Source organism: Octopus bimaculoides, chromosome 8 (genome assembly GCF_046866305.1).
Source record: "Octopus bimaculoides isolate indiv1 chromosome 8, ASM4686630v1, whole genome shotgun sequence".
Classification (NCBI taxonomy): Eukaryota; Metazoa; Mollusca; class Cephalopoda; order Octopoda; family Octopodidae; genus Octopus; species Octopus bimaculoides.
Window position 1 is genome coordinate 39,201,233 of NC_142935.1, and position 16,508 is coordinate 39,217,740.

At 37.6% G+C, this 16,508-nt stretch overlaps 1 protein-coding gene across 1 annotated transcript in view; it reads right to left on the reverse strand.

The window, feature by feature from the left end:
* The window catches only part of LOC106883846 (medium-chain acyl-CoA ligase ACSF2, mitochondrial), an 8,812-nt gene extending 734 nt beyond the window's left edge, over positions 1-8,078 (reverse strand). The window contains exons 1-3 of the mRNA XM_089356358.1: positions 7,979-8,078; positions 5,120-5,316; positions 1-761 (exon numbers count right to left, since the gene is read on the reverse strand). The exon at positions 1-761 is cut by the window's left edge and continues 734 nt beyond it. Of these exons, the coding sequence (XP_089212484.1) occupies positions 1-761; positions 5,120-5,265 (907 nt within the window). The 5' untranslated portion in view covers positions 5,266-5,316; positions 7,979-8,078. The remainder of the gene's footprint in view (positions 762-5,119; positions 5,317-7,978) is intronic.
* Between the last annotated feature and the right edge of the window lie 8,430 nt (positions 8,079-16,508).

The following is a 16,508-nucleotide window of genomic DNA, read 5'->3' on the forward strand; positions in this document are numbered from 1 at the left end:
ACATTATCATATTAACTCGGAATCCGCGATCGCTAACTCGTTTCAAATCCTGTGGTGCGATCCCAACTATGTTGCATTTTTCACTCTGCCATATGTTTATGATAAAATCGAGATTCTTCGGATCATTCAACATTTCTACGTCTCCAACTATATATAATGATCCTCTGGTTATCACAAACAAAGGATATCCTCCAATATATCCCATTGGACGACTACTAAATATAGTAAAATAAGAAGTCTCATTAAAATCAGAATCTGGCAAGTTTAAGTATTCAAAATGGCTGTGACAAATACATTTAGGCACACCTGTGCTTCCGGAAGTCTGATTGATTGATGCAATATCTTCTGGGTCAATGTAAGGAAATTCAACTGCGACATCGTCACTTACTTCTGCCATCAATTTAGCAGCAGATAAAGCATTGGCTGGTCCATGTGTATTGGATACATCAATGGCAAATCTCAAATCGGGACACACTTCGCTAGATACTTTTCCATTATCATTTATTTGTGCAATAGATAAGAAATTGTCCCAAGTAGATTTGGAACTAAATACAACAGCACTACATCCTTTTATAATAGATTTCATATCTGCTAATCCAAACATTAGTCTCATAGAATATGCTCCCGTCATCATAATTCCAATATCGTAGCTCATCCATTCCACACAATTAGGAACACAAAATGCAACCTTGTCTCCTTTTTTAATGCCTAGTTTCATCAAAGCCTTTGCGAACTTCACCGCTTCATCGTACATCTCTTTCCTGCAAAGAAAAATTACATGCTGCTAAACAAATAGTTTCATAATGTAGTAGTTTTTTACATTTCTATATTATATTATATTTATCGTGTGATTAGCCCTGTTTGATATATATGGCCAAGATAGTAAATTCTGAATTCACCACCACCACAGTGCACTTCAGCCCTCCTTGCAATCAATTGAACATACGCACATGTGTGTAATTGTATATATGTATGTCTGTAGATTTTATCTTATAATTGTTTCAGTCACTGGACTGCAACCATACTGAGGCATTACCTTGAAGTTGATCAAATCGGTATCAGTAATTTTTTTATTCAATCCGTCTATTTGCCGAGCCGCTAGCATACTAGGACGTAAATAAATCAAGACCGGTTGTCAAGAAATGGAAGTAACAAACACAAACGAAAATATACATACGCACGTACACTCGAGAGGTATAATTACAAAACTCATATACATATCATATCCCAAAGGACACATGTGCATATCAAGCATACATGGTATGTATTTGAGTTTTATAATTAAACATCTCCATCAGTTTCTACTGGAGATCCTCAGATAATTTATTTAATTATTAATGCTGAAACTTCGAAGTACAGAAATAACTGGGGTTTTTTTAATATCTTTAAATTGATGCGCCCTCCTACATCCTACGTGCTATAAATAATAATGTAATTTTCGAGGTTTGGGGATTTGACATCCCCTTTCCGTATGTAAGGAGACCATTTAGTGGTTCTCCTCTTGGTGTGTAATTTATACACACGCATATATATATATAAATATTTTATGGTCTACGGGCATTTTTATGCATGCTGGCCACTGGTATAAATTATTATTTTTAATAGTTTTTATCCTTGATATATTTATATTCAAATATCTTAATTCTTAAGTCAGATGATTCACAGCTGAATTTTTATTCACTGCTGCTTAATTCTGGCTTGGCGTGTTGGTTGATGATATTTGAATTGAATTCACGATGTATAAAGTTAACACTCGATTTACACGTGTGTCCTTTGGGCTACGGTATGTACTTGAGTTTTATAATTATACATCTCCAGCAGTTTCTACTGTAGATACACAGATAATTTATTTAATTATTAATGGTGAAACTTCAAGGTATAGAAATAACTGGTCCTTTTTTTTTTTTTCAAACTGTCTTGACCGCCTACATTCAACGTGCTATAAATAAGAATGTAATTTTCGTGGTTTGGGGATTTGATATCTCCTTTCACACTTAATTTTATACTCAAATTGTTTCTTCATTGATATAGTTACGTACTGATTTCCCCAATTAAGTTCACGTTTTACCCTTGCTATATCCCCCAGTAAATTGAAATAAGATGTAATCTCATAAATTATGTATATTACCTTGGAATTGACTTTTTACCATTCCTTGCTATTTTTGATTTATTATTTTATTATTATTTTATTTTACTTCCTCACATGTTTGATTCTTACCATTACGGACTCTCTGATGGAGCTTTAGGGCTCAATTATTATCCAACTCCTGTCCAACCTTTGTTCAACTTTTGTACGATCTTTGTATAATATTGATATAATGTGTCAACTTTGGCAGGATGGATCCCCAAAAGGAGAAACAGCTGTAAGAGTATAGTATTATTCACTCATTTATTCCTATTCATTTATTTATTTATTTACTTTTTTTTATTTACTTATTTACACATATGATTATAATTAATAAATAGATCCAATTAATGTTTGCAGGCTAATGTTTGTTGATTAATTATCTTCTCCGTTTTTTTCTTTGCCTTATAAATTCTGGATAAATTTCTGTTTACCCCCACTTATACCTATTATTCAATAGGTAAGCATTTGGATATAAATACATAGATATACATCCAGTAGTATATTGGATATTTATTATCCCTTAGATGGTTGTTTAACCTCTAACTCATATAGACGTATATATATACATAAATGCATGTGTATTTTTTCAATGTGTACAAATAACACGGAAAAAATACGTAAATAGTTACCAGTGTAGCAAAATTCACATAAGTACCAAGGTTGCAACAGCCTATTTATAAAGGTAGAAATTCCAAGGTTTAGTGAAATGTTTTTGTATTACATAGATAAATAAAGAAATGGAATTAAATGCAAGTGTTATTCAAATCTTTTTTACTTCCGACATATGTTTCGAAGAAAAGATTGGTATTATTCCAGAAGGAATAAAATTATGTAAACCAATGCGATCTTCTCATCAGGCAAAAAAGAGAAACAAAACACATCAATAAGACATTTTAACCGAATGTGATAATTGCATATATGATGAAGTGAATGCTGGTAAGTTATTTTTTTAAAACACCGTTAATAGATTTAACGTCAAAGACAATTTATAGAAAAAGGAGGAAAAAGAAAGAAATTAGCAGAAAACTAAGATCTTCTTCGAAACATATGTCGGAAGTATAAAGATTTGAATAACACCTGCGTGTGACTCCATTTCTTTATTTATATATATATATATATATATATATATATATATATAACAATTAGAAAATGGAGGATAATATGCTGAACCCAACTACTTGCAGACGGTGTATCCCGTTGAATTCATTAATTTAATTCATAGCAAAAGTGACAAAAAGAGAAAGAAAAAGAAGGAAAGAACCAAAGCACAGGTGTCTATGGCAGACTATGTTATTTTGCCAACCTGGTTTACATATAGAAGTACAAAGTACATAAGGAATTAGAGGATGAACAGAAGTTTAATCTTACAGCTGTTTCGGCCTAGTTTTAGCAAGCCCCATTCTATCCGGATATTCCTTTCCGGAGTGATTATCGGATGACATTTTGAAATGGGGTTACATGCCCGAACCGCTAGGCCTCTTCAGAGATTCACAAAGGGTTTCATACAAATGTAGAGCAAGAGGTAAAAACAGAGGTGTGGTAGAGACCAGAAGAAAAACAACAGCAAAAATAAGATAGAAATAAAAATAAAAAATAGAATTAAAATCAAAATTATTTCTATTAATGAATTCAACCGTCTGCAAGTAGTTGGGTTCAGCATATTATCCTCCATTTTCTAATTGTTATACAAATTTTGTGTAAAACCTCCACTTTTACCCGCTCCCATTGATTGCACCTAGTATAGCACTAGTGTACCCTCCCAGCAGTATACTGGATAGATACTATCCCTTAGTGGGTTGAAACCCCAACCTCTAACTCTCTCACGTTATATATATATATATATATATATATATATATATATATATATATATATATATATATATATATATATATATATATATATATATGTCTGTGTGCGTGTGTGTGTATAATTGTAAAATATAGATTATATTAAGACTATTCAATTTAATTTCATGAATAGATTGATCAATATTCAAACTTTTCTTAATTGTAAACTCATAGCCAACTATATATTTATTTATGAATATAAGCATATATGTACATATACGTAAATAAATTAGATCGTAAGATTATGCAGTAGCTATTCTTTTCTTTATCGCGGCATCATCCAGTCAGGCTGATTGCCCAGGCCAGCCTGACTACCTCTCTCTATCCCTTCCAATCTTCCATTAGCGTTTTCAGGTCTACAACTTGGCATCTAACATCTTCTGCAAGCTGTTGTATATACGTCTTCTGTAGTCTCCCAGCCGCTGTGATACCATGATTTAGTGTCTACAGCAACATATTACTCACAAGTTCTTTACTTCTCCAGTAGTGGCCAGCAAACCTCAAGCTCCACTCTTGGATGGTTGTTGAGAAGGTTGGTACATTCCCATTTAACCGTTGTTTTGATGGATGCTCCCTCCAAGAGATGTTGAGCACTGCACGTAACATTCTGATGTAGGCACCGTCCAGCATGCACCTGAGTCTCTTGGTGTGAGCCCAAGCCGGAGATCCATATACAAGCACAGATTCAACAACTGCTCTAAAGAACTGTCTCTTCAATTTATCTGGTAGGGTTGACTTTCACATTGTTCTCAGACCCTCTATAGCTGCCCAAGCCTTAGCAATGCGAGATTTAATATTTTTCAGTGAACACAATATTGCTGCCTAAGTAAGTAAAGTCTCCATACACTTTCTGCAACTTCGTGTAGACCTCTGAGCAGGTATCGCCATGACAGCTTTCTCTGTCATGGTCAATGCGACTACTACACGCTACACACCTTTCTACCAAGCACTGCTGAAAACAGCGGTGGTGAGCTAGAACGTTAAAACGTAGTGCGCATACACAGCAGAGTTCAAAGTCAATTTCTACCAAGCGGTTTCACTCTGCATCCTTTAGCTTTGTTAATATTGCAACAGTCTGGATACTTATTGATCAGACCTCGTATTTTGGGTTCAAATATTTAATTCACTCTTGCATATACTTACATGGTTATTTGGTGTCTTTGGAATTCTGCATCATAGCAAACAATTGTCACTCTGTTTGGATATTTTTCAGCTCTCTTACGCAATCTTTCAGGGATCGTTTCATACGAAATTTGCGAATTCTCTTTTATATGAAGGTAACTTGACATTTTGAAAAACCACAAACTTCACGTTTCTTATTTCTATCAACTGGTATTGTTCTAAAACCAAAAATGAAAAAAAGAAGAAAACAGGAACTATTAATACGAACCATTTTAAACAACCATAAAATTTATGATTTTCTTAATTTCTAAACAATCAGAAACAAATCATAAATTTAAGCGTCAGTAAGAAAACATTTGACTTTCCTCATTATGGTTATATCATCGTAATAAGGATGCAACATACATTTCTTATTACATAGGAGCAAAAAATGTAATGAGTTAAACAAATAGAAACTTTTTCTTTTAATTAATTGACATCAGAAGCAGTACTCACGTAGCACCATCACGTACATTACAATGTCAGATCAGAACAACCGCTTAAATATCCAACTGAAATATTATAATAATGTTTAATAATGTTTTCTAACCAAAGTACAAGATCACATATTTTGGCGAATGGGAAGCACTGGAATGCATCGAAATTCACTCCTTCTTCCTAGTGTATGAAGGTAATATTCATTTTTTCGAAAACAAGGTGAAATTTTAATTCATTTTCAGTGGGATTTGACCTGAATTTTATTTTTGCATGTGTATCGTGAAATACGCATATCTAAGTGCTGGGAGAAAATACCAAAAGAATACCATCCGCATGAAACATACCATATTTGAAGGAGCCGGGGTATATCGTACTTAATATATTGGATAAAATATCATCAACTGTTTATTGTATTTTCAAACTTCAATTATTCAAATTAGGTACGAATAGTTTTGTAAATATGGGTTTTTCCTCAATAAACTTGTGCATTTTTCAAATGTTTCTTTGCAATTATATTGTTGTACGTTTTATTTCAATAAAACATCTTCAACTATCTCTGCAACTAACTTTTCGCGGCCATTTATTTGCATGGTACTCTCGTTCTATAGGAATTCTTGGTGCATCAGTCGGAGGCCTTGACTTCGTAAATTTTAAATGAATATCTGGCCGTTTACAAAAGAAGGAATTTTAACATCAAAGTATGTTGTAACGATTCGGTTAAGTTATTTTTGAAAGCAGGTTGTTAATAAAACAAGGAACCGGACCGTAATATGTGTAAATGGCATACAAATCCATGACGTATAACTCCAGAGGATATTCAGTTTAATATTAATATTTTTCAAAAATCTAGCTGTTCAATTTGCGTTCTAATACGGAACACTGAGTCTTTTTCTAAGTCACATAAAAAGTGACCAAAACGTTAATATTTATGATAGCACTGTATGAGCCAATACTTACGAAGTTGGTTCCAATATGAAGGAATACGCGGTCTGTGAATACAATTTACTCTTTTATTCTTTTAATTGTTTCAGTCATTTGACTGCGGCCATGCTGGAGCACCGCCTTTATAGTCGATCAAATCAACCCCCAGAGCTTATTCTTTGTAAGCCTACTACTTATTCTATCGGTTTCTTTCACCAAACCGCTAAGTTATGGGGACGCAAAAACGCCAGCATCAGTTGTCAAGCGATGCTGGGAGGGACAAACAAACATATACACACACATACATACATACATATATATATATATATATATATATATATATATTATATATATATATATATATATATATATACATATGCGACGGGCTTCTTCCAGTTTACGTCTACCAAATCCACTCACAAGGCTTTGGTTGGCCCGAGGCTATAGTAGAAGACACTTGCCCAAGGTGCCACGCAGTGAGACTGAATCCGGGACCATGTGGTTGGTAAGAAAGCTACTTACCACACAGCTACTCCTGTGCCTATAACAAGTAAATATTTATCTACTTCTGGTGATCGGGAAACGCTTTTTTTACTTTCAAAATAAAAACTGTAAATTCTACCTTCAAACATACGTGAGTGTGAGTGTGGGCGTGTGTGCGTGCGTGCGTGTGTGTGTGTGTGTGTGTATGTGTGTGTGTGTGTTTGTGTGTGTGTGTGTGTGTGTGTGTGTAAATGTATCAAGTTGTTACTTAACAAGTTGCAATGAAGATATCTAACCATTCTCTTTAGTTATTACAAAAGGAATTTGTCCCTAGACAGGTAGATAGATAGATAGATAGATAGATAGATAGATAGATAGATAGATAGATAGATAGATAGATTGACAGATATAGATATATTTACTAGACTAATAAATCTTATGTCCCTGCCGTAAAGCTTTACTTCCACACACGCCAGCTTATTTTAATTAGTAGAAATACACCCGTTATTATTGTCCTGTTATTAGTATTTGTGTATCATTTCTCCGCTTTTTCCGGAATCTAGTGCTCTTAGCTTAGTTTTTCCTTGGGACTGGCCAAATTGGAGCAATCTCGAGTATAAACAGTCGAAATTGCAAAGATAATTTGGAACTCGACTGAGGAAAGAAAACTCCGATTGACCCGTCCTTATTTTCTTTGTATTGTCAGTCTGGATGTTTTGTTGTCCCTTTTTGTATCACCTAACTGTTTGGATGTTTTGCGTTACACAAACTACTAAAATGCAAAAGACAAGACAAATCACTCAAGCTAACAAATGCAAAACTATACTCAATACAATAAGTTTCAATTAAGTGCTGCTTTCAATTAAGTTGGTGAAGTTGTCTTAAATACATGTCAATCAACTACATACACCTAAGCACACACCTCTGCAAAATTCACTTAAAATAATTTTTTGCGTTGTAAAAGCTATGAGAAAATAATATTGAAAGAAACCAACTTACCAGTTTAATTGTCCACAATGTAATGACAAACAATTTAACAGTTGAGCTAATATATGTGTATTCAATGATTAAAAGAAAATAACCTTGGATTCGAAGTCAAATGACCTACAATTGACATTGTTTCATGCTAAATCTTGATGATAGCGTTTCAGTATTATTGTTATTATTATTATTATTATTATTATTATTATTATTATTATTATTATTATTACTGTTATTTTTTGTCATGCGCTTCCCCTCCACCTCCTTCTTATTATTCTTCTTCCTCTTCTTTTTCTTCTCCTTCTTCGATTACTATTACTACAACTACCACTTCTACTCCTACTACTATTGTTAATACTAATACTACTAACACTTCTACTAACACTAGTACTTTTACTTTTCTTCCTTTTTCTTCTTTCTTTTCTCTTTTTTGTCTCGGAAAAAATGCGGTATTTTATCCAGTCCTTTGTGTTTTGTGTTCAAATAGGGCAATTTTGCTTTTCATCCCTCTGTACTCGATAAAATAAAGTACCAACCAAGTACTGGGCTCCAATTATACGACTGACCCTATCTCTTCAAAGCTGCTTACCTAGTGACAAACTTAGAAACAATTACAAAAGGCGAAGCAATGGAAAGGCAACATCGTTACAGCGGCGGTCACAATACGATATAGTATTCCAAGTTCAAGTTCCGCAGAGGTTAGCTTTGCCATAACCACAGCAAGAGATAGAAACCGTTCTTTCGAAGTCACAGTCTTGGTCACAGCTCCGAGAATAGTCGAAGGACTCACTGTGGTCTAGGTGTCGTAAATTGATAACCAGTAAGCCGGCCAAGATAAAGGAGACCCTTTCCATTCATAGGAGAGCGCTTCTTTTGTCGTCTGTAACCACATCATTCTGTGGCTACAGACGACAAATGGCGAATGGAGAAAGATGGTAGCATCACACAAATATCCCACATAATTTAGGAATAAAGGCGGTTGAATACTGGGTAGACAAACACAGAGAAGCAATTCCCAACAGGTACACGGTGACATTTATACTAGAATCGGTGAGACTTGTCCTGGAAAATAATACTTTCTTCTTCAATGGTAAGAACTATATCCAAATTAAAGGCACGGCTATGGGAACGAGGTTTGCTCCCGTTTATGCGAATCCGGTGATGGGTTACTTGGAACAAAAACTCTACCAGGAAATAGAGGAGAGATATAACACCGAATTTAGGAAGTTTATAGAAAAAGCATGGAAGAGATACCTGGACGATTGCTTTATAATCTGGACCAAACCTCAAAGCACTGTGGAAGAATTTAACACCCTTCTGAACAACCTACACCCATCCATCCAATTTACAAAGGAGATGAGCAGTAGCAAATTACCATTTCTAGATATAATGGTAATTAAAAAGAACACCGCCATTACCACAGATATATATTACAAACACACAGACACACACCAATACTTGAACTTTAAATCGTGCCATCCACTCCATACAAAACGCAACATACCATACTGCCTAGCCAGGAGAATATGTACTATTGTAGAGGATATAGAGACCAGAAATCAGCGCCTGATGGAACTGAAAGAATTTCTGCTGAAGCAAAAGTACCTGTCACGACTCATAGAAAATGACATTCAGCAGGCTTCGAAAATACCCATACAACAACTGAGGACACCGCAAAGAAAAGACAAACAGGAAAAGATCATTCCACTTATAGTGACACAAAATCCATGCCACCAGAACATCTTTAATATCGCCAAAGCGAACTTACCGATCCTTGCACAAAGTAAGGAATTGAGAAATATCATTACAGATCAAAATATAACTCTCAGTAAGAGACAACCTAAAAACTTGAAAAAGCTATTAACAAAGGCAAGGTTTGACCTCAGCAGCAAAAATCAAACATTCACTGTATCCAAATGCAATGATAGCCGATGCGGTACATGCCGATCAATCCATACCGGCCCATATATGAACACAAAAACAGGGAAAATATTCACCAATGCGAACATGAACTGCAAAAGTAGAAATCTAATCTACTGCATCAAATGCCCTAATTGTGAAGAACTGTACGTTGGCCAGACAGGTAATGCACTATCGTAACGCTCACGGGTGCATCGACAACAGATTAAAAACCCAGAAGTCCGCCAAATACCACTGAGTAACCATCTGGCAACATGTGGTCATCAAACCTTTATTATATTTCCATTCCATAAACTTTACAACCGGAATGAAATTGAGAGAAAATGCAAAGAAAAGGACTTTATTAAGAAATTCAAACCCACTCTTAACAAACAATGATTAAATTTATCTTACTTGGGGTTTAAAAATCTTATCCCTATAACTAAAACACAAAAAATCTCTCAAATGTCATCATTTCTAAAAATAGATTTGGCATCATTTCTAAGAATAGCCAAACACCTACTGGGGTCTAAAAATCTTATCCCTACAACCAAAACACAAAACAATTTCTCAAATGTCATCATTTCTAAAAATAAATTTGGCATCAATTCTAAAAATAGTCAAACACATACTGTTGCTGTCCAAAGGAATTGGTATAAAAGACAGAAAACCAGCCAATCTATTACAGTCTGTTAAAGTCTGTCATACCGGCCATGATGAAATACCACAAGGTATAGAAAATACGCATTCGCCTTTATATATTTAATCCTTTATATTGAACACTCAATATTTCATCTATTCAATATTCCATATATTCCATATATTCAATAAGACATTCAATACTTTATTTCATTGTACCATCCATTTTTATATTATATATTGTATATTCCATATTCTATATCACACATTAATTCTATATCACACATGTTACGATACAGGTAGAGAAATTTGAAAAGACAACACGAAACCGGTTATTTCTCCAAATACAATGTTTCTATACCCAAAATTTTATAACATTTTTCTGACATAACAATTTAAATATATACTTTAACCATTTAACACAAGCCTTCTGTAGTTTTTTCACTCTTGTTTATCTTTTATACATCCAACCACGTGCTTTCACATACCAACTTTCTCACCTATATATATATATATATATATATATATATATATATATGGCTATAAATAAAGCTATAGCTGCACACGTGCATGCGCACGCACACACACACACACACATGCACACACACACACACACACACACACACACACACACACACACACACACACACACACACACACACACAAATACATACTCGCGAACACGCTCGCGAATATTTTTAGCTGTTGCAGGCACAAAGTTTCGGTCTTCCGGTAGTTGTTGTACCACTACATTGCTTTAAGTGACGTTTATATTCGGTTATGTTCTCAAACCGGAAGCTGGATGGTCTCATCTAACGTATGGGTGTAAATTTTTCGTGTGTATATATATATATATATATATATATATATATATATATACTATAAATTGCAGTGTTCTTGATTGCTTGATTGATTGAGTGTCGGCAGATTCACTCGAGAACGGTGCAGTGGAATCGCGTGAAATTCAGTACAGAGCGGCAGCATGGTCCGCTCATGTTCAGGAGATTTTTATTGCCCTCCAACTCCCATGGTTACCGAGATAATCGATTATTACTTTTAAAGATAGGAATATCCCATTCAAAGTGGGGAGGGGCGGTTTTGTTGCCTTTCCCATGCGCGAAATTTTACAAAAAACCAGCACAATAAAGATTATTTTTTTCCAAGTAATGTGGCTGGGTTTGCTGTTCGAAAATTTTAATCAGAGGCACAAAAAAAAAATAATTTCAATTTTTTATGCATTAAAAAAAAAAGCTATAGGTTACGCTCTTTCTAATTACTATGATTTTTTTTAAACTTCAGTTACAAATGTCTTCAAACGTCGACATTCAAACAGCTTTTCTATATTGAGACAAACGGACTCTGCACAATTGTATCTATCCGGGAACGCGTTTTCAGTAATTGAAATTCACAATTCTAATCAGTGTACATGAACGTCCAGCCTATGATTAATCTTGAACAGTTTCGATTAACATTCTTGTGTCGCCAATACAACAACCGCACTACCATATATTTTTCTTTTAAGGCGAGGTTATACCACAAATAAGGTTCCGTGACTACATGGGGCTATGGGTACACACGTGAAGTTACTTTTACAACATCGACCCGCAAAATCCTTAGCATCGTATTGTTTTGGGGTTGTTCTTACTTTTTGTTTTGTTTTTGGAATTTTTTTTTTTTTTTATACTTAGTTCTTTTATTTATTCAAAATATACATAGGAAATAGCCTTTAACCAAATCCACCACACTGCCCGAGTGAAACCGGGAAAAACAGCTAGTATATATATAAATGCGAATTCGGTGATGGGTTACTTAGAACAAAAACTCTACCAGGAAATAGAAGAGAGATACAACACTGAATTTAGGAAGTATATTGAAAAAAAGCATGGAAGAGATACCTCAACGATTGCTTTATAATCTGGACAAAATCTCAGATAAGAAAACAGGAAAAAAATAATATTTTTTTCCTTTTTTCTTATCTCTTTTTTTTTCTCTTGCTTGATTTACCCCTAACCTGCTGTCCATTACTACTTAATCTACTTTCCTCTAAATTGAAATTACTGCTATCTTACCCCTCAAATTAGAATATATAGAATTTAAATACATGTTTGATTCACTAGACTGTTGATTAACAATCCAGTCAAGATGGAATTTTCTTCATCTCCTACTCTTGTATTTGCACACATCTACAAAACGACTTTTTGAAATGAACTTCCATTACGCAGCTGACCCTAATTCTAACCCTAACGCTAACCCTAACCCTAACTTTAACCCTAACCCTAACCATAACCCTAACACTAACACTAACGCTAAACCTAACCCTAACACTAACCCTATCCCTAACCCTAGCCCTAGCCCTAACCCTAATCCTAACCCTAACCACTAACCCAAACACTTACGCTAACCCTAAACCTAACCATAACCATAACCCTAACGCTAACCTTAACCCTAACCCTAATCCTAACCCTGACCCTAACCCTAACGCTAACCCTAACCCTAACCCTAACCCTTACCCTAACTCTAACCCTAACCTAACCCTAACCCTAACCCTCACCCTAACGCTAACCCTAACCCAAACACTAACCCTAACCCTAGCCCTAACCCTAACCCTTACCCCTAACCCTAACCCTAACCTTAACCCTAACCCTAACCCTAACCCTAACACTTAACCCTAACCTTAACCCTAACCAAACCCTAACCCTAACCCTAACCCTAACCCTAACGCTAACCCTAGCGCTAACCCTAACGCTAACCCTTACCCTAACCGTAACCCTAACCCTAACGCTAACCCTAACCCTAACACTAGCCCTAACCCTAACACTAACCCTAACCCTAACCCTTACCGTTACCCTAACCCTAACGCTACCCTAACCCTAACCCTAACCCTAACCCTAACCCTAACCCTTGCCCTAACCCTATCACTAACCCTAACCCTAACCCTAACGCAAACCCTAGCTCTAACTCTAACACTAACCCTAACCTTAACGCTAACCCTAACCCTAACGCTAACGCTAACCCTAACACTAATCTTCACTCTAACCCTAACACTAGCCCTAACAATAACCCTAACCCTAACCCTAACCCTAACCCTAATCCTAACCCTAACCCTTAACCTAACCCTAACCCTCAACCTAACCCTAACCCTAACCCTCAACCTAACCCTAACCCTAACCCTAAACCTAACCCTAACCCTAACCCGAACCCTAACGCTAACCTTAGACCTAACCCTAACCCTAACCCTAACCCTAGCCCTAACCCTATCACTAACCCTAACCCTAACCATAACGCAAACCCTAACTCTAACTCTAACACTAACCCTAACCCTAACCCTAACGCTAACGCTAACCCTAACACTAATCTTCACTCTAACCCTAACACTAGCCCTAACACTAACACTAGCCCTAACCCTAACCCTAACCCTCAACCTAACCCTAAACCTAACCCTAACCCTAACCTTAAACCTAACCCTAACCCTAATCCTAACCCTAACCCTAAACCTAACCTAAACCCTTAACCTAACCCTAACCCTTAACCTAACCCTAACCCTAACCCTCAACCTAACCGTAACCCTAACCCTAAACCTAAACCTAACCCTAACCCTCTCTCTCGCGCTCCACTCACTCTAGCTCCTCTCTCTCTTCCTGCTCTCTCTCTCTCGCTCTTCTCTCTCTCTCTCGCTCCACTCTCGCGCTCCTTTCTCTATCTCGCTGCTTCCTATCTCTTGCTCCTCTCTCTCTCACTAGCTCCTCTCTCTCTTCCTCCTCTCACACTTGCTCCTCTCTCTCTCGATCTTCTCTCTCCCGCTCCTCTCTCTCGCTGCTCTCTTTCTCTCGCTCCACTCTCTCTCCCTCCTTTCTCTCTCGCTCCTCTCTCTCTTGCTCCTCTCTCTCTCTCGCTTTATTTCTTTCTCTCTCTCTCTCTCTCTCTCCCTCTATCTCTGTCTCTCAATCTCTCTCCCTCTCTCTCTCACTCTCCCTCTCTCTCTCTGTCTCTCACTCTCTCTGTCTCTCTCTCTCGCTCTATCTCTGTCTCTGTCTCTCTCTCTATCTATCTATCTATTTCTCTCTCTCTCTCTATCTCTGTCTCTGTCTCTCTGTTTTCTCTCTCTCTCTGTCTGTCTGTCTCTCTCTCTCTCTTTGTCTCTTTCTCTCTCTCTGTCTCTCTCTCTCGCTCAATCTCTGTCACTCTCTCTCTCCTTCTCTATCTCTCTCTCTCCCTCATGTATGGATGTACGTACGTATCTACGAACATATGTATGGATGTACGTACGTACCTACCTACGTATGTATGGACGTACGTACCTCCGAACGTATGTGTGGATGTACCTACGTATCTACGTAAGTTTGTGTGGGTGAACGTACGTACCTACCTAATTATGTATGGATGTACGTACGTATGTATGGATGTACGTACGTATGTATGGATGTACGTACGTATGGATGGATGTACGTACGTACCTACGTACGTACGTATGGATGTACGTACGTAGCTACTACGTATCTATGGATGCACGTACGTGCCTACGTTAGTATGTATGCTCCTCTCTCTTGCTCCCTTCTCTCTCTCTCGCTCCGCTCTCTCTGTCACCCTTCTCTCTCGCTCCTCTCTCTCTCTCTCGCTCCTCTGTCTCTCTCGCTCCTCTCTCTCTCTCTCGCTCCTCTTTCTCTCTCTCTCGCTATTCTCTCTCTCATGGTCTTCTCACTCTCTCTCTCTCTCTCGCTCCTCTCTCTCTCGCTCCTCTTTCTCTCTCTCGCTATTCTCTCTCTCATGGTCTTCTCACTCTCTCTCTCGCTCCTCTCTTTTCTCTCGCTCTTCTCTCTCTCTCTCTCGCTCCTCTTTGTCTCTCTCTCTCTCGCTCCCCTCTCTCTCGCTCTTCTCCAGCTCTTCTCTCTCTCTCGCTCTTCTCTCTCTCTCTCTCTCGCCCTTCTGTCTCTCTACTCACACTCTCTCTCTCTCTCTCTCTCTCTCTCTGTCACTCCTGTCTCTTCCTCCTCTCTCTCGCTCCTCTCTCTTTAGCTCCTTTCTCTCTCTCGCTCTTCTCTCTTTCTTTCTCTCTCTCTCTCGCTCCTCTCTCTCTCTCTCTCAATCCTGTCTCTCTCTTGCTCCTCTATCTCTCTCTCTCGCTCCTCTTTCTCTCTCTCGCTATTCTCTCTCTCATGGTCTTCTCACTCTCTCTCTCTCTCCTCTCTCTCTCTCGCTCCTCTTTCTCTCGCTCGCTCCTCTATCCCTCACTCCACTCTTTTCTCTCGCTCTTCTCTCTCTCTCTCTCGCTCCTCTTTGTCTCTCTCTCTCGCTCTTCTCCAGCTCCTCTCTCTCTCTCGCTCTTCTCTCTCTCTCTCTCTCTCGCCCTTCTGTCTCTCTACTCTCTCTCTCTCTTTCTCTCTCTCTCTCTCTCGCTCCTCTCTCTTTAGCTCCTTTCTCTCTCTCGCTCCTCTCTCTCTCTCAATCCTGTCTCTCTCTTGCTCCTCTATCACTCTCTCTCGGTCCTCACTCTCTCTTGCTCCTCTCCCTCTTGCTCCTCTCTCACTCTCTCTCTTGCTCCTCTCTCTCTTGCTCCTCTCTCTCTCTCTCTCTCTCCCGCTCCTCTCTCTCTCGCTCCTCTCTCACTTACTCCTCTGTCTCGCTCCTCTCTCTCTCTCTCTCGCTCCTCTCTCTCTCTTGCTCCCCTCTCTCTCACGCTCCTCTCTCTCTCGCTCCTCTCTCTCTCTTGCTCCTCTCTCTCTTTCTCTCTCTTGCTCCTCCCCTACCTACCACATGATCACTGCCCAGTTCAGGTGTTGTCATCCTGTTTGGGCCGGCCGCCTTTGAGGTCGTTCGCATCTGTTCTGTCCTGCCATCCGGTCTGTTCTGACTTTTCCATTTTCCTTTTCCTTGTGCTAACTTTCTGCACTCGTCTGATAGTCGAAAGACCTTGTTTGTTTTCTTTTATTGTTGTTGTAATTCTATAATAATTCTCTTTTTGTTGTATAGCTTAAAGGCGTTTGTCCATTATATAATTCTATTTTGTATGTTA